At 37.8% G+C, this 23,096-nt stretch overlaps 2 protein-coding genes across 2 annotated transcripts; one reads left to right on the forward strand and one right to left on the reverse strand.

Moving 5' to 3' along the window:
* The first annotated feature begins 12,824 nt into the window (after positions 1 to 12,824).
* Positions 12,825 to 16,221, forward strand: LOC131643697 (LRR receptor-like serine/threonine-protein kinase GSO1). The gene is made up of 2 exons (XM_058913993.1): positions 12,825 to 15,631; positions 15,716 to 16,221. The coding sequence occupies exons 1-2, from the start codon at positions 13,084 to 13,086 to the stop codon at positions 16,012 to 16,014; spliced, it is 2,847 nt and encodes a 948-aa protein (XP_058769976.1). The 5' UTR covers positions 12,825 to 13,083; the 3' UTR covers positions 16,015 to 16,221.
* A 230-nt stretch (positions 16,222 to 16,451) lies between these two features.
* LOC131643699 (dihydrolipoyllysine-residue acetyltransferase component 5 of pyruvate dehydrogenase complex, chloroplastic) lies at positions 16,452 to 20,621 on the reverse strand. The gene is made up of 6 exons (XM_058913994.1): positions 19,511 to 20,621; positions 18,889 to 19,080; positions 18,717 to 18,804; positions 17,182 to 17,252; positions 17,016 to 17,099; positions 16,452 to 16,927 (listed from the first exon to the last, which is right to left on the reverse strand). Exons 1-6 carry the CDS (start codon positions 20,384 to 20,386, stop codon positions 16,823 to 16,825), a joined length of 1,416 nt encoding a protein of 471 aa, XP_058769977.1. The 5' UTR covers positions 20,387 to 20,621; the 3' UTR covers positions 16,452 to 16,822.
* Between the last annotated feature and the right edge of the window lie 2,475 nt (positions 20,622 to 23,096).

Here is a 23,096-nt window from a genome sequence, read left to right on the forward strand (position 1 = left end):
CTTTGGAAAGTTTAGACACAAATATTAGATTTCTAATGATGCTAGCCACATGAAGCAAGTTATTCAACTTCAACATAGAATTTGACATAAATTTGGATTTGAATTTTAAGGAACCAACTGACTTAACTACTAATCTATGACCACTACCAACAAGAACTTTATTTGGATATGCACAAGAATGTATATTTTGTAAATTTATTGGACTAGAAGTAATATTATGAGAAACACCTGAGTCTGTAAACCAGGTATGAGACTCAGGACCTTGAGGAACATGAAGATTGTCTTGATGAGTCAAAAGAGAAGTTGCTTGTGCAGAAGTAGAGGCTTAATTCTTATGATTACCATGAACATCAATAGGACCATTATATGAAAAGGTGTGTGCTTGATCCTTTAGAGATTGAGGTTCAAAGTAGGGGTGGTAAAACGGGTCGTGGCTCGCAGGGCCGACCCGCGCACCCGTCAAAAAATTGCGGGTTGGGTTGGGATTTTGGGCCCGCCGTCCATCAAAATCTGCCCTGCCAAAGTTCACTTCGCCTATTCGTTCAGCTCGTCCTGCCTTAAGTCTGCCATTTTTTAGTTATTTTTAGTAATTTCAAATCTTGATGATTTTATTTTATACATTTATTTGTGAATATATGCAATATTTTTTTAAGTAAAATTTGTTAAAAAGATGCTTTATAAAAACTTGTTCTAAAAAATAAGTGAAAAATTTAATTGAAAGGTAAAAAAAAAACTTATTAATTTATTAAAACAATGAAAATAAATAAATAAAAAATAGGCGGGCAAGCCTACCACCTTGGCGAGGTGGCCTAACTTTTTATGCTCATTTTCACTTGGCGAGCTTGCCCGCCCCCGCTCTTTTTTTGGCGGGCTTAAGGCTGGGTGGGGCGGACGACACATTTTGCCACCCCTAGTTGAAAGCACTCATCATATCTATGTCAACAGTCAACAAATAAGTGACCAAAATTGTTGTGGATTTGGTAAGTAGGTCAATTGTATGTGATATATATATATATATATATATATATATATGTGAGATATTGGATCGAACTCTAGTATGGTCGAAGGGTAGCTTCTTGGTTCGACAGGATTAAGCATAAAGTCGAAGGTTGTTCACATGCTTGTGTCGAAGATGCTAGGGTTGTTAGCATGTTAAATTAGGTTTTAGTGTTTAAACCCTAATTTGTTAAGTTAGCTTGTTTATTAAGTTGGCTTGTGTAATGGGCCTTGTGGAAAAAGCTCATTAGTTAGTATGTTAGGTTTTATTATAAATAGCATACTAGTCTCTCATCATTACTAAGCTGCAAATCCTAATTTAGGGTGAGAGAGGTTATTTGTTATTCTTGTAAACTTGTACTCTTGTTTTGAGAGAAAGTTAAAGAATAGCAGTTATAACCAATTCCTTGTGTTCTTTTTATCTTCCCTAATTCCCTATTATATTTTGTTCTTGACATTGTTTTTCACAACAAATTGGTGCGGTGAGCGTGGAGAAGATGCCTTCAACAAAGTATGAGATTGAAAAGTTCATTGGAGTGAATGATTTCTGTCTATGGCGTTTGAAGATGAAATCCCTACTGGTTCAGCAGGGTTGCTTGGAAGCGTTGAAGGGAGAGGCAACCATGAATGCAGAATTGACGGCAGCAGGGAAGACGAATATGATCGAGAAAGCACACAGTGCAATTTTGTTGAGCCTTGGTGATAAGGTTCTCCGGCAGGTATCAAAGGAGACGACGACATCAAGGTTATGGGTGAAACTTGAAATTTTGTACATGACCAAATCGCTGGTAAATCGACTCTACTTGAAGCAAGCTTTGTATTCATTCAAGATGATTGAAGACAAAGTGTTGGCTGGGCAGTTGGATATGTTCAATAGCTGATTCATGATCTTGAAAATATTGATGTGAAGATCGACAATGAAGATCAAGCACTGTTACTATTGTGTTCTTTGCCTCGATCACATGCTCACTTCAAAGAAACTCTCTTGTATGGAAGGGAGTCTCTGACCTTTGAAGAAGTTCAATCAGCCATGTATTCTAAGGACTTGAACGAACGAAAAGAGCATAAACCTTCGACTGTTGGTGAAGGTTTTTCCGTTAAAGGAAAATTCTTGCGAAAGGATGGTAAGTTCGAGAAGAAAAAGGGCAAAAGCCAGTCGAAGTCTTATAGTGGCGAAGCATCTAGTATTCGATGCTATCATTGTAAGAAGGAGGGTCACACAAGAAAGGTGTGTCCTGAACGCCTGAAAGATCATGGAGGTAAGGATAATGGTAATGCATCCATTGTTCAAGATGATTTCGAATCATCTGATGTCCTTGTGGTTTCGAGCAGTGACTCTAGGAAGGAGTGGATTATGGATTTAGGTTGCACTTGGCACATGACTCCAAACAAAGACTTGTTCGAGGAATTATGTGATCAAGATGGTGGATCAGTACTGCTAGGAAACAATAAAGCTTGCAAAATTGCAGGTGTTGGATCTGTGAGATTCAAGCTCCATGATGAGTCAATAAGGTTGTTGGCTAAAGTCAGGTATGTTCCTGATTTGAAGAGAAATCTACTTTCTCTTGGTGAATTCGACAAGAAAGGATATGTTTTCCAAGGAAAGAAAAATGTCCTAAGAGTCATGAAGGGGTCGAAGGAAGTCTTGAGAGGCGTGAAGAAACAAGGCTTGTATACCCTTGAGGCTGAAGTTGTAAGTGGTTCGACAAATGTTGCATCCACGAAACCGTTGTCAAAGATAGAAATCTGACACATGAGATTGGGCCATGTCAGTGAAAGGGGTCTGGTCAAATTAGGGAAACAAAATCTGCTTGGTGGAGACAAATTCGAAAAGCTGAAATTTTGTGAACCCTGTGTACTTGTAAAATCTTGCAGAGTGAAGTTCAACAAAGGCAAACAAAGAACACATGGATCCCTTGATTACATCCATGCTGATCTTTGGGGGCCTGCAAGGTGTCCATCACATTCAGGAGCAAGGTATTTTCTATCCATAGTTGATGATTATTCCAGGAAGTTATGGGTATTCATCCAGAAGACTAAGGATGAAACTTTTGAGAATTTCAAAAGTTGGAAAACTCTGGTAGAAAATCAGACTGGCAGGAAGGTCAAGAGGTTGAGAACCGACAATGGCCTTGAATCTTGCAATGAGGCATTCGATAGTTTTTGTGCTGCCTCTGGCGTTACAAGGCATAGAACTATTGCAGGTACTCCACAGCAAAATGGTTTGGCTGAAAGGTTTAATCGAACTATTTTGGCGAGAGTCAGATGCATGTTGACTAGTGAGGGGTTAAAGAAGGTGTTCTGAGCTGAGGCGTTAAACAGATGTCCTTCGACAGCATTAGATATGAAGACACCTGAAGAAGTTTGGTCGGGACATCCACCAGATCTCGACAAACTGAGAGTATTTGGCTGCATAGCCTATGCTCACATTAGGCAAGACAAGGTCGAACCTAGAGTTCTGAAATGCATGTTCATGGGATACCCTGAAGGAGTCAAAGCTTATAGGCTATGGTGCCTAGAGCCAGGTCACAGGAGGTGTATCACCAGTCGAGATGTAGTTTTCAATGAAGCTGAGATGGCTTTCAAGAAAACTGATGATGATGATGATGATGGTTGATCAGTGCATTTTGATGCATATTCCTCTACGGTAGTACTTATACATTTCCATGGTTTGCTTTTCTTATTTTTGTATTTTATAATGTTTTTATATTTTAATTTATTTTTATTGTTATTTGATTTTCGTATTTAATTTTCAGCTTTAACAGTCTGCACGAAAACGATCATAACTGGAGTTCCAGGAGTCCGATTGAGGCGTTATAATAATCGACGGAAAGCTAAGAGAAAGATCTATAATTCTTATGTTGGAGTCGAAGTCATAATCAGATTGTAGAAGGGCCAGAAAATTCGTTGAAGTTGCAGCACTAGTTTTAGTTAAGTTTCGGGTCAATTAGTTTTGGGCCTGGGTCGTATGTTTGACCTAGTTGGATTGTAAAACGGGTTGTACTCTTTCCCCTTAGGGTAGCAGCCGCGGTACTGTAGCAACCATTCACTATTCACGAAAAAACCAGGCTTGTACGATCCCATGGCGAACTAATCCCTACTGAGTTGATCTGCTGTAATTCGGATTCCAAAACTTGAGGTTAATACAATTTCACAATTCATTTTCTATTCATATCAATTCTGTTTATGTTGTTTGTTTGCTTAATTCAAATCATCATATATAGTTTTGTTAATTTGATTAATTTATGTTTTCCTACAATCGAATGCGTATTATCGTTTGCTTAATCCGTTAATCCGCTGATTTCATTAACCGTTTGCTTAATTCGGTGAAAAGAGAAACATAATTCTTATAATTTCTATCTCGCTTGTGGATTGTTGTTGTGATCAAATATGAATAGATTCCGCTTAGGACAGTGATATTGTAGTAATCGATGATAGATAGGAACCGAAACAGCAGATTAGCTTAACTCCATAATCACTTATTTTCAAAACAGCTTATTTCAGAATCACTTATTTTAAGCGCTTTTTTATAAATCGAACCCAAACCAACCCCCCCCCCCCCAATTTCGACTTTGCTTTTAGTTAATAAAATCAAGAATCCTTGCGATACGACTCGAGCCATTGTCGCTGTACTACGTTTTACAAAACACTCGTTTTTGATCCGCGCGCGACAGCCGATCAATGGTCGAAGTGCAGAAGAGCTGGAACAGGTAGAGATTCCTGTTGAGGTGGAGCAAGTTGATGCTGAAATGCATATTCCAGATGAAGTCGAAGAAGAAGAAGAAGATGCTGAGGAAGTTGTGGAAACTGTCGATGACTACCTATTATCGAGATATAGGTCGAGAAGAGTCATCAAGCCACCTCAGAGACTTGGGTATGCAGATCTTATAGCTTATGCATTAATCTCTGTTAGTGAGGTTCTTGATGATGAACCTAGAGATTATAAGGAAGTTATGAGGAGTCGAAATAAGACTGAATGGCTGAAGGCAATGGATGATGAGATGAAATCTCTTCATGATAATCACACTTGGGAACTGATCAAGAAACCTGCTGGGGCAAGGTTAGTCAGCTGTAAATGGATTTTCAAAGTTAAGGAAGGAATTAAAGGAGTAACATCGAAAAGATACAAGGCAAGGTTAGTTGCAAGGGGTTTCACTCAGAAAGAAGGTGTCGACTTCAATGATGTGTTTTCTCCTGTTGTGAAGCATAGGTCCATTCGAATGTTGCTTGCCATGGTGGCACAGTTCGACCTTGAACTGGAACAGATGGATGTGAAGACTGCGTTCTTGTATGGTGATTTAGATGAAACGATCCTGATGAGGCAACCTGAAGGGTATGTTGAAAAGGGAAAGGAAGATTATGTGTGCAAGCTAAAGAGATCTTTATATGGGCTGAAAAAATCTCCTCGACAGTGGAATAGGAGATTCGACAAGTTCATGGCACGCATAAGTTTCATTAGAAGTTAGTTCGACCACTGTGTTTACTTCAGATTTTGACCTGGTAATTCATTTGTTATTTTGTTGCTTTATGTGGATGATATTCTCATAGCAAGCAACAATGTCGAAGATGTAATAAGGGTAAAGGCTGAACTCAATAAGGAGTTCGATATGAAGGATCTGGGAGCCGCTTTTAGGATTCTTGGAATTGACATTCGAAGAGATAGAAAGAAGTCGAAGTTATGCTTATCTCAAGAGGCATATCTACGAAAGATTCTCGAAAGGTTTGGTATGTCAAATTCGAAACCAATTGTGACTCCGGTAAACCCTTCAATTCAAGCTGAATATTTATCAGTGTCCCAGTACTGATGTCGAAAGAGCCTATATGAATAGCATCCCATATGCTAATATAGTTGGATCTTTGATGTATGTTATGGTCTGTACTAGACCCGACATAGCATATGCAGTAAGTCATGTAAGCAGGTACATTGCGAATCTTAGAAAGGCTCACTGGCAAGCATTGAAGTGGATTTTAAGGTACATAAATGGGTCTCTGAACAGAGTCCTAATTTATGGTGGAGCCTTAGGTGTAGATAGTAAAGCAGTAATCGAAGGATATGTCGACTCTGATTATGCAGGTTGTATGGATTCTAGAAAATCTATTTCTGGATATGTTTTCACTATGTTTGGCACTGCAATTAGTTGGAAAGTAACACTTCAGAAGGTTGTTGCTCTATCAACCACTGAAGCGTAGTATATTGCCCTAACTGAAGCTGTGAAAGAAGCATTGTGGCTTGAAGGTTTTGCGAAGGAGCATAAGCTTCAAGGTTGAGGTATCACTGTTAAATTTGATAGTCAAAGTGCAATACACCTATCGAAGAACTCAGCATATCATGAGCGAACTAAGCACATTGATGTGAGGCTGCATTTCGTCACAGAAGTAATCGAGCGTGGAGAAGTCCAAGTGCTGAAGGTTTCGACTGAGGATAATGATGCTGATATGATCACAAAGACATTGCCAAGTTGCAAGTTTTTCCACTGTATGCAGTTGATAAAGCTGCATGAAGAAAGCTAGTTTAATCCCTTGACGTTGTAGAGTTAGGTCCAAGGTGGAGATTTGTGAGATATTGGATTGAACTCTAGTATGGTCGAAGGGTAGCTTCTTGGTTCGACAGGATTAAGCATGAAGTCGAAGGTTGTTCACATGCTTGTGTCGAAGATGCTGGGGTTGTTAGCATGTTAAATTAGGTTTTAGTGTTTAAACCCTAATTTGTTAAGTTAGCTTGTTTATTAAGATGGCTCGTGTAATGGGTCTTGTGGAAAAAGCCCATTAGTTAGTATGTTAGGTTTTATTATAAATAGCATACTAGTCTCTCATCATTACTAAGCTGCAAATCCTAATTTAGGGTGAGAGAGGTTATTTGTTATTCTTGTAAACTTGTAATCTTGTTTTGAGAGAAGGTAAAAGAATAGAAGTTATAACCAATTCCTTGTGTTCTTCTTATCTTCCTTAATTCCCTATTATGTTTTGTTCTTGACATTGTTTTTCACAACAAATTGGTGCGTTGAGCGTGGAGAAGATGCCTTCAACAAAGTATGAGATTGAAAAGTTCACTGGAGTGAATGATTTCGGTCTGTGGCGCTTGAAGATGAAAGCCCTACTGGTTCAGCAGGGTTGCTTGGAAGCGTTGAAGGGAGAGGCAGCCATGAATGCAGAATTGACGGCAACGGAGAAGACGAATATGATCGAGAAAGCACACAGCGCAATTTTGTTGAGCCTAGGTGATAAGGTTCTCCAGCAAGTATCAAAGGAGACGACGGCATTAGGGTTATGGGTTAAACTTGAAATTTTGTACATGACCAAATCCCTGGTAAATCGACTCTACCTGAAGCAAGCTTTGTATTCATTCAAGATGATTGAAGACAAAGTGTTGGCTGAGCAGTTGGATATGTTCAACAAGCTGATTCTTGATTTTGAAAATATTGATGTGAAGATCAACGATGAAGGCGATGTTACTATTGTGCTCTTTGCCTCGATCACATGCTCACTTCAAAGAAACTCTCTTGTATGGAAGGGAGTCCCTGACCTTTGAAGAAGTTCAATCAGCCCTGTATTCTAAGGACTTGAACGAACGAAAAGAGCATAATCCTTTGACTGTTGGTGAAGGTTTTTCCGTTAAAGGAAAATTCTTGCGAAAGGATGGTAAGTTCGACAAGAAGAAGGGCAAAAGCCTGTCGAAGTCATATAGTGGCGAAGCATCTAGTATTTGATGCTATCATTGTAAGAAGGAGGGTCACACAAGAAAGTTGTGTCCTGAACGCCTGAAAGATCATGGAGGTAAGGATAATGGTAATGCATCCATTGTTCAAGATGATTTCGAATCATCTGATGTCCTTGTGGTTTTGAGCAGTGACTCTAGGAAGGAGTGGATTATGGATTCAGGTTTCACTTGGCACATGACTCCAAACAAAGACTTGTTCGAGGAATTATGTGATCAAGATGGTGGATCAGTACTGCTAGGAAACAATAAAGCTTGCAAAATTGCAGGTGTTGGATCTGTGAGATTCAAGCTCCATGATGAGTCAATAAGGTTGTTGACTGAAGTCAGGTATGTTCTTGATTTGAAGAGAAATCTACTTTCTCTTGGTGAATTCGACAAGAAAGGATATGTTTTCCAAGGAGAGAAAAATGTCCTAAGAGTCATGAAGGGGTCGAAGGAAGTCTTGAGAGGCGTGAAGAAATAAGGCTTGTATACCCTTGAGGTTGAAGTTGTAAGTGGTTCGACAAATGTTGCATCCACGAAACCGTTGTCGAAGACAGAAATCTGGCACATGAGATTGGGCCATGTCAGTGAAAGGGGTCTGGTCGAATTAGGGGAACAAAATCTGCTTGGTGGAGACAAATTCGAAAAGCTGAAATTTTGTGAACCCCGTGTACTTGTAAAATATTGCAGAGTGAAGTTCAACAAAGGCAAACAAAGAACACATGGATCCCTTGATTACATCCATGCTGATCTTTGGGGGCCTGCAAGGTGTCCATCACATTCAGGAGCAAGGTATTTTCTATCCATAGTTGATGATTATTCCAGGAAGTTATGGGTATTCATCCCGAAGACTAAGGATGAAACTTTTGAGAATTTCAAAAGTTGGAAAACTCTGGTAGAAAATCAGACTGGCAGGAAGGTCAAGAGGTTGAGAACCGACAATGGCCTTGAATTTTGCAATGAGGCATTCGATAGTTTTATGCGGCCTCTGGCGTTGCAAGGCATAGAACTACTGCAGGTACTCCACAGCAAAATGGTTTGGCTGAAAGGTTTAATCGAACTATTTTGGCGAGAGTCAGATGCATGTTGACTAGTGAGGGGTTAAAGAAGGTGTTCTGAGTTGTGGCTGTTTCGAACACAACATATCTGATAAACAGATGTCCTTCGACAACATTAGATATGAAGACACCTGAAGAAGTTTGGTCGGGACATCCACCAGATCTCGACAAACTGAGAGTATTTGGCTGCATAGCCTATGCTCACATTAGGCAAGACAAGGTCGAACCTAGATCTCTGAAATGCATGTTCATGGGATACCCTGAAGGAGTCAAAGCTTATAGGCTATGGTGCCTAGAGCCAGGTCACAAGAGGTGTATCACCAGTCGAGATGTAGTTTTCAATGAAGCTGAGATGGCTTTCAAGAAAACTGATGATGATGATGGTCGAAGTGCAGAAGAGCTGGAACAGGTAGAGATTCCTATTGAGGTGGAGCAAGTTGATGCTGAAATGCATATTCCAGATGAAGTCGAAGAAGAAGAAGATGCTGAGGAAGTTGTGGAAACTGCCGATGACTACCTATTATCGAGAGATAGGTCGAGAAGAGTCATCAAGCCACCTCAGAGACTTGGGTATGCAGATCTTATAGCTTATGCATTAATCTCTGCTAGTGAGGTTCTTGATGATGAACCTAGAGATTATAAGGAAGTTATGAGGAGTCGAAATAAGACTGAATGGCTGAAGGAAATGGATGATGAGATGAAATCTCTTCATGATAATAACACTTGGGAACTGATCAAGAAACCTGCTGGGGCAAGTTTAGTCAGCTGTAAATGGATTTTCAAAGTTAAGGAAGGAATTGAAGGAGTGACATCAAAAAGATACAAGGCAAGGTTAGTTGCAAGGGGTTTCACTCAGAAAGAAGGTGTCGACTTCAATGATGTGTTTTCTCCTGTTGTGAAGCATAGGTCCATTCGAATGTTGCTTGCCATGGTGGCACAGTTCGACCTTGAACTGGAACAGATGGATGTGAAGACTGCGTTCTTGTATGGTGATTTAGATGAAACGATCCTGATGAGGCAACCTGAAGGGTATGTTGAAAAGGGAATGGAAGATTATATGTGCAAGCTAAAGAGATCTTTATATGGGCTGAAAAAATCTCCTCGACAGTGGAATAGGAGATTCGACAAGTTCATGGCACGCATAAGTTTCATTAGAAGTCAGTTCGACCACTGTGTTTACTTCAGATTTTGACCTGGTAATTCATTTGTTATTTTATTGCTTTATGTGGATGATATTCTCATAGCAAGCAACAATGTCGAAGATGTAATAAGGGTGAAGGCTGAACTCAATAAGGAGTTCGATATGAAGGATCTGGGAGCCGCTTTTAGGATTCTTGGAATTGACATTCGAAGAGATAGAAAGAAGTTGAAGTTATGCTTATCTCAAGAGGCATATCTACGAAAGATTCTCGAAAGGTTTGGTATGTCGAATTCGAAGCCAATTGTGACTCCGGCAAACCCTTCAATTCAAGTTGAGTATTGATCAGTGTCCCAGTACTGATGTCGAAAGAGCCTATATGAATAGCATCCCATATGCTAATATAGTTGGTTCTTTGATGTATGTTATGGTCTGTACTAGACCCGACATAGCATATGCAGTAAGTCATGTAAGCAGGTACATGGAGAATCCTAGAAAGGCTCACTGGCAAGCATTGAAGTGGATTTCAAGGTACTTAAATGGGTCTCTGAACAGAGTCCTAATTTATGGTGGAGCCTTAGGTGTAGATAGTAAAGCAGTAATCGAAGGATATGTCGACTCTAATTATGCAGGTTGTATGAATTCTAGAAAATCTATTTCTGGATATGTTTTCACTATGTTTGGCACTGCAATTAGTTGGAAAGTAACACTTTAGAAGGTTGTTGCTCTATCAACCACTGAAGCTGAGTATATTGCCCTAACTAAAGCTGTGAAAGAAGCATTGTGTCTTGAAGGTTTTGCGAAGGAGCTGAAGCTTCAAGGTTGAGGTATCACTGTTAAATGTGATAGTCAAATTGCAATACACCTGTCGAAGAACTCAGCATATCATGATCGAACTAAGCACATTGATGTGAGGCTGCATTTCATCAGAGAAGTAATCGAGCGTGGAGAAGTCCAAGTGTTGAAGGTTTCGACTGAGGATAATGATGCTGATATGATCACAAAGACATTGCCAAGTTGCAAGTTTTTCCACTGTATGCAGTTGATAAAGCTCCATGAAGAAAGCTAATTTGTTCCCTTGACGTTGTAGAGTTAGGTCCAAGGTGGAGATTTGTGAGATATTGGATTGAACTCTAGTATGGTCGAAGGGTAGCTTCATGGTTCGACAGGATTAAGCATGAAGTCGAAGGCTGTTCACATGCTTATGTCGAAGATGCTAGGGTTGTTAGCATGTTAAATTAGGTTTTAGTGTTTAAACCCTAATTTGTTAAGTTAGCTTGTTTATTAAGTTGGCTTGTGTAATGAGTCTTGTGGAAAAATCCCATTAGTTAGTATGTTAGGTTTTATTATAAATAGCATACTAGTCTCTCATCCTTACTAAGCTGCAAATCCTAATTTAGGGTGAGAGAGGTTATTTGTTATTCTTGTAAACTTGTAATCTTGTTTTGAGAGAAAATAAAAGAATAACAGTTATAACAAATTTCTTGTGTTCTTCTTATCTTCCCTAATTCCCTATTATATTTTGTTCTTGACATCGTTTTTCACAATATATATATATATATATGTATATATCTGTTCAACCTTGCCGAAGATTATCATGATGAAATTATTTTATTCTTCAAGCAAACCTTGAAGAATTGCATCGAATTGGTCCCTTTCAAGTATAGGATCACCAACAACTAGCTAAGAATTACATATTGCTCGAATTTGAAGGACATACTCAGAGATTGAACGATTACTTTTCTTCCTAATCTTCAATTTCGATCTTAAATGATGAACTTGAGCTTTTATTTGTGAATGAAAGTGTTTGTGCACCTTGTCCCATTCTTCTTAAGCATGTTTGCGTGAGAGCACAAGTAGTAACATAACTTTAGAAATTATAGACAACAACCAAGTGAATGAAGCTTAGTCTTGAACAATCTAAGGTCATAGTCTTCTTATAGAATGTTAGTCATGCTATCATTGTGTGTTTTGAACATATGAGGGAAACGGGGATTCACCACCACTTTGTGAAATTTGTGAAATAGAATAACATCTTCTACCTGTTGATTCCATAGTAGAAAATTATTTTCTTAAAGTTTGATTGATAGCTTCGGTGCAAACGTGTTTGCCGAGCTTGGATTTTCAAATTATGAGAAAACTTGCAAAGATCGAACCACGTGTTCCCTCTAAGAGCATCCACATCCATTCCACCAAACTTGGTGGTGTAAATGGACCCCACCCAATATAATATATTATTTCACATTTTTCAATTATTTAAACCACCCAACTATATTTTTCAAATATCCATACCATTCATCTAAGATTTTAAAATGGGTCCCACTAAACTTACAATAAATTCCAAATGTTGCCACTAAATCACTCAACCACGTTTTTTTAATTATATTTTTATATCCAAATTTTACATGTGGACAGTATTACTACGGTGCCCTGCAAAGCACCTCTTCCACAATATTGCCATCCATATTCTGAAAATTATCTGCGCACACTGACACAAATTTATTGAAATTTGTGAGGTAACCACCGATGTGGGTGCTCTAATTAACTTCTTTAACTACTTTACAACCATCCAAACAGACGTTCTAAAAATAATTACACTACTTTTAATTTTCCCCAATATCAAGTTTAAAATATTTTATTAAATATAATAAATTCAATCGATTAATTTATCAATTATTAGCAAACTTATCCATTATCAACTTTATCAATTATTGCTTATAACTATTTCTCTTTTCACTTAACATAAACTCTTACTGATGATGGACGGTTAATGTGGATACGCGTTTTCTAATGTTTACCATGAGTTTGAAAGGGTCACACGCAGTGCAGTGATTAGTGTTGCATTAAGTCAGAGTCCAAGTCTAAAGTCAAAGTCATGTTCAACAATAATTCATTATATTTTGTACTATAAGAAAATTAAGACACAACCAGCTTTTTATGTTGTCTGTTCTTTGCAGTGTTACACACTCCCAAAAACAACTTTTTTCCATTCCCTCATTTCCACCAAATTTCCTTCCACTAACCCAACAAACAACACCAAATTCAAACATATTTTCCACAAACTCTCATTCCATTTCCACCTTTTATTAGTATTCTCTTCACTATATTAGTATTCTCTTCCACCTCAACAACATATAATAAAATACACATGATATTCATATTATTATAACACTGGAAGCTACAAACATAACATGAACATCAACATGAACATGGTCAGGTATGAATACACAACAACTTTCCTATTATTGTTTTTGTTCTGTCCTATGGTTCTCTCTTTGTTGTCTCAAAACCAAACACAAACCATGAACAATCTCTCCAATCTTGTTAGCAACCCTGATTGGAATACCAACAAGCACCCCAATCCATGTACATGGAAAGGGGTGACTTGTGACCATTCCAATTCATCTGTCATAAAAATTGTTCTGTCGGGCTCTTCTCTCTCTTCACAATCTCTTCCTGTTTTTTGCAAAATTGAAACTTTGCAGCACCTTGATGTTTCTAATAACCATCTGAACTCTATCCCAGATGGGTTTATTTCCGCTTGTGGAAAAATTGAGAGTTTAAAGCTTTTGAATTTTAGTGGAAATGTGTTGAGTGGCGTTTTGCCTACTTTTCATGGTTTTGGTGGATTGGAGACACTTGATATGTCTTTCAATAAGTTGAAAGGAAGCATAGGTTTGCAGTTAGATGGAATGGTTAGTCTCAAGTCTCTTAATCTCAGTAGCAATCGGTTCACTGAGAACATTCCAACTAACCTTGGAAGGTCTATGGTTTTGGAGGAGCTTGTGCTTTCAAACAATTTTTTTCAAGGAACAATCCCTGAACAAATTTTGAGCTATAAAAATTTGACTGTGATTGATTTTAAGGCAAATAGGCTTTCTGGGTCTATTCCTTTAAATATTGAAAATCTTTCCAAATTGGAAGTTTTGAGTCTTTCCTCTAATAGACTAGTTGGCAAAATCCCAACGACAATTGTGAACATAACAACTCTTGTAAGATTTGCAGCTAATCTAAATCAGTTTACTGGTTCTGTTCCTCCTGGAATTACAAAATTTCTAAATAGTTTGGATCTTAGTTACAATAATTTATCCGAGTCTATTCCAGAAGGCCTTTTATCTCCACCGCAACTAGTGCTTGTAGATTTGTCCAATAACAAGTTACAAGGGCCTGTACCTGCAAATATTTCACCTAGTTTAGTCAGGTTAAGATTAGGGGGAAATTCTCTGACAGGAGAGGTTCCTTTGATCACATGCAATGAAGCCGGACACAATTTGACTTACATGGAGCTGGATAATAACCACTTGACAGGTTTGATACCTTCTGAATTAGGTTCTTGTAAGAAATTGGCCTTGTTGAATTTGGCTGAGAATCAGTTAACTGGTGCATTGCCACCGGAACTTGGAAATCTTAACAGTCTTCAAGTCTTGCAGCTTCAAATGAACAAGCTTAATGGTACTATTCCGATTCAAATTTCTCAATTGCAAAAGTTGTCTACCTTGAATTTGAGCCGGAATTCTCTGGATGGACCGATTCCGTCTGAGATAACAGCAAACCTCACATTGCTTTACTTGCAAGGTAACAATCTTAACGGGTCTATACCTCCGTCCATTGGAAACTTGGTCAAACTTTTAGAACTTCAGCTTGGAGAAAACCAGCTAAGTGGTGATATTCCAAAAATGCCTCTGAGTTTGCAGATTTCGTTGAATCTCAGCAGCAATCACTTTAGTGGAAATATTCCTACAAGTTTCAGCGATTTGGTTAACCTGGAAGTTTTGGATCTATCAAACAACAATTTCTCTGGTGAAATTCCTGTGTCTCTAACCAAAATGGCAGCATTGACACAGTTGCAGCTTTCAAATAACCGTCTATCAGGAGACCTTCCATCATTTGCTTCATACGTTAATGTTGATACAAGAGGAACCAGTGTCAAGAACATTAGTAAAGTTCCAGATAAAATCTTTCCGACAGAAAAAAAGAGTGGGAAATCTGTTGTTGCCGCTATTCTTATTGCAATTGCTGCTGCTATTTTTGTGGTTGGTGTGGTCACTCTGCTGGTTGTATTGATTTCAAGACACTATTGTAGGGGTAACAACGAGCGTGTACAGGCAAGTGAAGGTGAAAATTTCGACCTTCAGATCATCCAGAGTAATTTGTTAACTACAAACGGGATCCATAGATCAAACATTGACTTCTCCAAGACCATGGAAGCTGTTGCCGAAACATCAAATGTAACTCTGAAAACCAAGTTTTCAACTTACTATAAGGCCCTTATGCCATCTGGATCGATCTATTTCGCCAAGAAGCTGAACTGGTGTGACAAAATCTTCCCTGTGAGTAGCCTTGATAGATTTGGGAAAGAGCTAGAAGGATTGGCAAAATTGAACAATTCAAATGTGATGGTTCCTCTAGGTTATATCGTGTCCACTAACAATGCTTATGTACTATACGAGTTTCAGTCGAACGGATCTCTCTTTGATGTGCTTCATGGAAGCATGGAAAACTCTTTAGATTGGGCTAGCAGATACAGTATAGCTGTTGGTGTGGCTCAAGGTCTCTCCTTTCTTCATGGATGTGCCTCTGGTCCAATACTTCTCCTTGATTTGTCAAGTAAAAGTATTATGCTGAAATCACTCAAGGAGCCTCTAGTCGGCGATATTGAACACTACAAGGTGATTGATCCTTCAAAAAGTACTGGGAGTTTTTCTGCAGTTGCTGGTTCTGTTGGCTACATTCCTCCAGGTCAGAACTCTTTCAATGTCTTTCCAATTTGTCTAAACAGTTTGTGTTTGAAGATCTAAATTATTTTGTTTGTTGATTTTGCAGAGTATGCGTACACGATGAGAGTAACAACGGCAGGGAACGTGTATAGCTTTGGGGTCATTCTACTGGAATTGCTGACAGGAAAATCTGCAGTGACTGAGGGGACTGAATTGGTGAAGTGGGTTTCGCGTAACTCAAGAAATCAAGATTACTTTCTTGATTCAAATGTTAGTAGAACATCACAGGCTGTTAGAAACCAAATGCTTGCAATTCTGGAGATTGCTCTTGTTTGTGTAAGCACATCAACTGATGCAAGACCAAAGATGAAGACTGTGCTAAGAATGTTGCTGAATGCCAGATAAAGATTTTGTTTTGGATGGTATATTGAATATATACAAAAGATATAGAATATCAAATACAAGGAACATTGCTTCATCCTTCTATAGTGATGTATAAATTAAGCTTTTCTTGCTCTTCATGGAATGGCAGTTGTGTAAAGTGAATCTGTTTCCTGTCTTATATATTTGGATCATATATAGCATGTCTGGTTTGGGTTTTCAGCAATCAAACTCCCGTTTTAATGTCACTCCACCGTGATTCTATAAAATTCAACGTTAAACCAAACATAGCAATAGTCATATATATATAACACTTTTCTATTTTTGTTTGAGTTAGTTACTAGATTAACACTGATAACCATTTTATAACTCATTTTGCTACAGCCATTGTCATCAATACAAAATGTCACCACAATCATACGTACTTAGCACTAATATCTTCATCACACTACTTTATTTTACTCAATAACTTTATCATTGTTCAATCTCCGTGTTTCAATTTTCTAAACACAATCTAAAACATGTTTCATGCTCTCACATAAATAATTGACATTATTTCAGACACTAATGAGCAACCAAAAAAAAATTATAATCAGACAGTACAACCGAAAAATGAAAAATGGCATATTTGACTCAATCTCATTTAAGAAACTAGAACTCAACTTTCCTATTCAAAACTCTACTCCTGCTCTTTGCACAATCCTGAGTGGATAGAGTAATTGGCTTCTCAGTTTGTGCTTCTCGACAATTAGAAGTCCGTAATCCACGACGAGAGGAATCATAAGTTCTTTTAGCTTTTGTGTATGCAGCATTAGAATTCAGAAAAATGAGACTAGAAAGTAAGATCTTTAGGGTCTTCAATGATCTGTGACAGGGTTTGCAAGAACAGAGCTAGATCGGAACCGTAGATTACTCGATGATCTGCCGTAACATTGACCTGCAAATTTACATTCCTTTAGTTACAAAAAGAACAGACGTCTGGAAATGGATTTAAAATTATTTAACCAAAAATAAATAAGTCACACCTGCATTTGGTTCTTCACGCCAATGCGACCATCCTTGGTAGCCACAACAGTTGGCTGTGATGATCCAACTGCCATAATTGCTCCCTACAAAAATAAATCCATAGAACGGTCAAACTCATGTTGCCTATCACTGTTCGATTTGAACATAAAATAAGATTTTACTCACAGTTCCAGGAGGCAGAATAGCATCGAAGCGGTCAACGCCAAACATTCCCAGATTGGAAAGGGTGAAAGTACCTAGATAAACAGAAATCAGTGAGGTAGGGCAAATATCAGAAATAAGAGTCTTTAAATCAGCCCAAAATTGAATGTTAGAGTTCAACTATAGAAACATTATATAGCGCGATCTTTTGGTAGAAATCATAAATTTGTATCTAGCTTCTTCAAGAGATTGCCATGGGAGAAACAAATTAAGCAAGGTAGAATTGTACTAGCTGCAACTTATAGTCTATAAAAAAAGAGCCAGCAAAATAGGAAAGGAGCCCTGGAAAAATAAAGATACGGCAACTAAAAATGGTAAAAGATGATAAAATAGGAAAAGTTATTAAGGCCATATGTTAAATTATTTTATTAAAACTTTGGTCTTCCAAGGAGTCCACTCGTGTAGTGTGTCTGGGCTGGCCTAACTTAGCGGGATAGGATAACACATTGGCTGTTATTGTTTAAATTGAAAGGCGCTTTTCATTCTCTCCAATTTGTAACTAACCACAAATTATAGTTGAATGTAGGTGACCACAACAGCCCCCAACTTCAAGTTATCTCTTCAGTGCACTTTTCCGATCCTTAATCTCATGTTCTATTAAACCTACTATGGCTAATTAATAAAACAGAAATCCCTGTTCTCCTAACATTAACATCTCTATGTCATGAACTAACCCTTATTAGCCCTCCTGATCATTCTTTCAAACCCAAATTTATTCTTCCAACCTTAAAGCATTCTATCAAATAGTAAACCTCAAAAAATTCAGCCAAGGAACACCAGAATTTCCAGAAATTTAATGTATAAAGATTCTCTGTGAACATAATCACCACCCCTCTATTCTATAACTTAGCAACCAAAAAATGAAAATTGAGAACAGCTCAATAGTAATCTTCAGTTGTGTCAGGGAATCACCAACATGAACTTGGGTTTCTTTAGACTATAGTATTAACTTCATTCTTCTAAAACATGTTAACTGGATTGTCAAAACTTAACTATAATAATTTAGAAATTTGTTTATCAAAGCGAGAGATTATGCAAATACTGACATCAATCCAGGAATCCACAAATTACATTTCATTTGTGTATGACTGCATTCCAAACCTAAAAGCTAAAACTACTAACAGTTCAACTCTAAAGCATGGCATATGTGCAAAGTTAGCCAAACTTTCTGTTAGGATTTTATCAATTTTTGTCAGTCAATGATTTCACAAGAATCCAGCCCCAGAAGAATATAACCAAGTAGGTTATGTAGACTGGAACAACTCTACACACAACAGCCCACGGCAATCATGAACTGCACTGTTGGCGTTTGTTATTGAAAGCACCGAGTCAATCTTTTCATTTTGGACAAAGATACGTCCTAATACGCATATAGTAAGGCTCGAATGACATTTGTGTTAAGTTAATTATCACTAACCCTAGTCCCTACCAACAAGTTTAAGGATTCTGCGATAAATGGGAAAATTCAAAGAGATACAGTAAATATATAATTATGGCACCTGTGGTGTATTCCTGAGGCTGCAGCTGCTTAGCTCGGGCCTTATCAACCAACTCCTTCCACTTTCTTGACAAAGAATAGACATCAACCTAGAATATACATCAAATAATTTTTTTAACAATTGAGCAGTTTAATATGACACTAGAAGCAGCTCAAAATAGAGTATCAAGCACCTTATCGGCATCCTGAAGCACTGGAGTAATAAGTCCGCCATCTATAGCCACGGCAACTGCAATGTTGATACTGCTATTGTAAGTAAAGCTGTTACCATCCCTACAACTAGAGTTTATAACAGGGTGCTTAGCCAGCGCAAGTGCTGTAGCCTTGGCAAGCAATGCTGTCATAGTAACTCCCTTTGATTTAATCTGATATGTCATAAAACATAACAAATCAATAACATAAACATATATAAACAGATTGAACATTAAACCAGAAGTCCAAGTTACTTGTAGAATAAAATTTGAAAAACTATGGATATCAAACTATCATAAACTTCCTGCAACATGTTAAAACCTTAAACCTTAAAAGAACAAGTTCACGAAGATCATATATGACTAGAATTTCCAATTATTTAGCTCAGAAACTTGTCAATAACACTTGCAAACTTTTCTGATAGTTTCTTCACCAGCACTTTCTTTCTCTAATCCTTTATGTTCTATGAAGATCTTAAATCCTAACTAAACTATCCATTTATGTATAATGTCCAAAGAACCAATGTGATAGTCATCTAGCTAGCATCAAGCACAATCATTATGAGTAATATAATGAAACAAACAGATAGACCCGAAAAATCACCTTCTTGTAGAGAGCATCAAGTGCATCAGTGGTGAAAGTGTAACCAACTCTGAAAGTGGGAACAGCCAAACTCTCCACCATGTTCCTACTCACAGCATTCTGCATTGTCGTAAACGGCACCACAGTTCCCAATTCAACCCCCGAAACCGCAGTCTTGGCAGGCGTCTTGGCAGGCTCGGCCGCAACACTCGCGGAAGAAGAACTGTCTGAAGCTGCAAATGCCTCAACATCTTTAGCCACAATCCTCCCTGAAGGTCCAGTCCCAACAATTTGACCCAACTCCACCTTCAATTCCTTAGCCAATTTCTTGGCATAAGGAGACGCCACTACTCTCTTCCCTCCCTCCGAAGCAGGATGTTTAGACACAACCGCCGCTGCAACAACTTTCTTCGGTTGAGATTCTACTGGTGCGGGTGCAGGTGCAGGTGCGGGTGCTGGAGGTGCTGGAGTAGAAGAAGATGCTGAAGGGGATGATGAAGATGATGAAGAAGAGAGGGCTTTGGACCTGGCTTGTTCGATTTCCTCTTCAGTCTCAGCGAGAAATGCTATCGGAGATCCAACGGCAGCGACGCCACCTTCTTCAACAACAATAGCAGCAAGGATACCATCATAGAAAGTCTCGACATCCATGTCCGCCTTGTCGGACTCAACGACGACAACGCTGTCGCCTTTGGAGAGTTTATCGCCTTCGGATTTGATCCATGAAACGATTTTGCCCTCGGTCATAGTGGAGCTAAGTGCGGGCATGAAAATCTCTCGGATCTTGGCACGGACGACGAAGTGGTTGGTGGGGGTTGAAGTGCGGTGGAGTGAAGTGGGAGTGCGGCGGAGAACGGTGGTGGAATGGAGGAACGGGGTTTGAAGAAGCTGAGACATTGTTGAAGGTGAAAATGGGGAATTGGGTGGGAATGAAGGAATGAGGGATGTGAATGTGTTTTGGTTTAGTTTAAGGGAGATACAAAGGATGTTTCCTCGAGTTCATCGAAAGATGGCGGAGGTTTCAACTACTTGTGTCACTGAATCTAACGTCACTTACTCACAACTCTGTTTTATGGTTTAGTATTGTTGTTTGTTGGTTTAACCACTTTTACGGCCCATGCCCCTCCCTTCAACAAAAAAATGTTTATCATCTACTATAATTCGTTGAATACCAAAAAGTCTAAGTTATGTGAAATCATTATGGTAGGTTTATTTGATAGAATAGTTTACTCAATTGTCACATTAAATCAATTCAATTGAAAGAGATAATTAGACATCATAATACGCGGTGACAGGTTTTAGTATTTCTCAATTCTAAATTTAAATTTTAGATTAATTTTTCTTTTTCTCGATTCGAACGGATGAATAATTCGGACGAGATGAATAATTGAACTTTAATCTCATTCACTAGATTTTGATAGTTGGTGATGCAGAGAATGGGAGACTCATATACCATCTCAAGACTGTGTCCCTAAAGGTCACGGATAAGAGCATGCACTTCAAAGATTCAGGTTCTCCAAAGATGGTCATCTGAGTGTTGGTGGAGGTCACATGGTCATACAAGTCGTTATGCCCATCGAACTTAGCCAATGATGACGACTTAAAGTTCTCCAGAACGAACGCCTCTCATATCTCATTTAATAGAGGTTAGGGGTCCAACACTTCTTATTCCTCCACCATGTTTGTTTCTTGATGGCGCTTAGGGGTGGGAATAGGTCGGGTCAACTAATAGGGCTTACGAACTAGCCTACAAAGGTTTAGGTCAAGTCAAAATTTTTTAAGTAGAAAAGGCCTAGGCTTTTTTATAAGTCTCTTTTGTTAAAAAGGCTAGGTCACATGCCATAAAAAAGCGTTTTAAGCTTATCAGACCGACTTATGTATATAAAATATGGATAACTTTATTATTATTATTATAGTAAAGTGTGTGCATCTTGAAAATTTTTTTAAAAATAAGTTGAAAAACACCTTATGAACAAGGTCATAAGTTGTTTTCAATAGTTCTCTCAAACAAATAGTCTCGAAAAGCTTATACTATTAGGTATGTTCGAGAAAGCAATGCAAACAAATATTTAGTCTCATTGGTCTTTTAATGTATTAGTCTATTTAGATATTGGTTGAATTGTTTATATACTCGTGTTCAAATGAAATTGATTTTTAAGTAGGCTAATGGGTCAATCAGACCTTCGAAAAAGATCAGATTCGGACTTAAAAATAAGCCTATGATAGACTACCGTCAGACTTAGGCTTTGAATTTTTTAGCAGGACAGACTTAGGCTTGGCAAAGTCAAGCTTAACCCAGCCTATTCCCACCTTAATGGTGCTACTAGATATGAAGAATGTTATCTCTCAAGATATGGTTATGACGATGAAGACCGTTCATAATAGCGTGCATCCGTGCTTTGAAACTTTTCACAGCGTTAGACTCTTCACTGGTCGGAGTAACTATCTTTTTGTTCACCGTGATGTGGAATAAGCATAAAGACAATAATTTGGTTGAATACAGTGGGAGTGGTCAGGTCACTTTTTCAGGCTCCACAGTGGACTCCAATTGTACTCGCTAAAAGTATAAATGCTTGACAATCCCTAGTGGATAAGGGTTGTCAGATGCTTTAAGGTTCTTAGGATATTTCGAGTTAGCTTACGTGAGGTGAAAAGCTATTGTATATATGTATTTCTCTGTGTTATTGGTCTTTCCTTTAATATTGATGATACTGATGTATTTATAGCCCATGGATCTGAAACTGAGTCTTCCTATAATTTAGCAACCACTTCAAGCATGGGTGGTTGATTCCCTAAATTCATCCTATGTTTAACCTTACATGTCCTCCCCACATTCAACCGCCCAAAACACTTACACTCCACATCAAGAGTCCACCGCTTCAATTTATTCATAGTTCTAATTTTGATACGCATAGAAGAAAATAAGAGTTATATAGAAACTCTACTAGAGCGAGTCATCTAATTTAACCGTTCGTATAATTTTAAATGTAAGAGAAATAGTTCAATATTTTAGCTTATTCTCAAACACAAATTACTATAAAATTATAAAGTGTTATTCAAAATTGTTTGTATCTTGTAAAATATTCATTTTGAAACTACAAGTATAATTAAGTGTAAGTGGTAATTTTTATAAATAATTTAATTCTTATACGTTAGATTTTAAAACAGTTATTATTTTTATTTTAAATACATAAAATAAAATAAATGAATGGTTATAATTGATTGTATAAAATTTTCACACTAACATTACGTAACAATTAAGTGTGCGTGTGTGTGGTCTAGCGGTGAATCGCTTGGGTCTTGAGAGTGTGCTCCTCTCAAGGTCTCAGGTTCGAAACCCACTAGATACAAATTGCTTATTAAAAAAAATTATGTAACAATTAATCTCATTAACCATGTATCCAATTAAAACACAATTTTAAACTTTTAATTCTTTATTTATCGATGTATTTAATGCATTCCAAATTTATCACTAAATTTAAAATAAAAATAAATTAAATATTCTATCTATTATAAAGATTATTTTTTGTATAAGATATTATTTCTTCAAAAAATATAACAAAACAATAAAAACAAAAAAAAGAAAAAAAATTGATGATAATTATTA

This window comes from Vicia villosa, linkage group LG1 (genome assembly GCF_029867415.1).
Source record: "Vicia villosa cultivar HV-30 ecotype Madison, WI linkage group LG1, Vvil1.0, whole genome shotgun sequence".
NCBI classification, from domain to species: domain Eukaryota; kingdom Viridiplantae; phylum Streptophyta; class Magnoliopsida; order Fabales; family Fabaceae; genus Vicia; species Vicia villosa.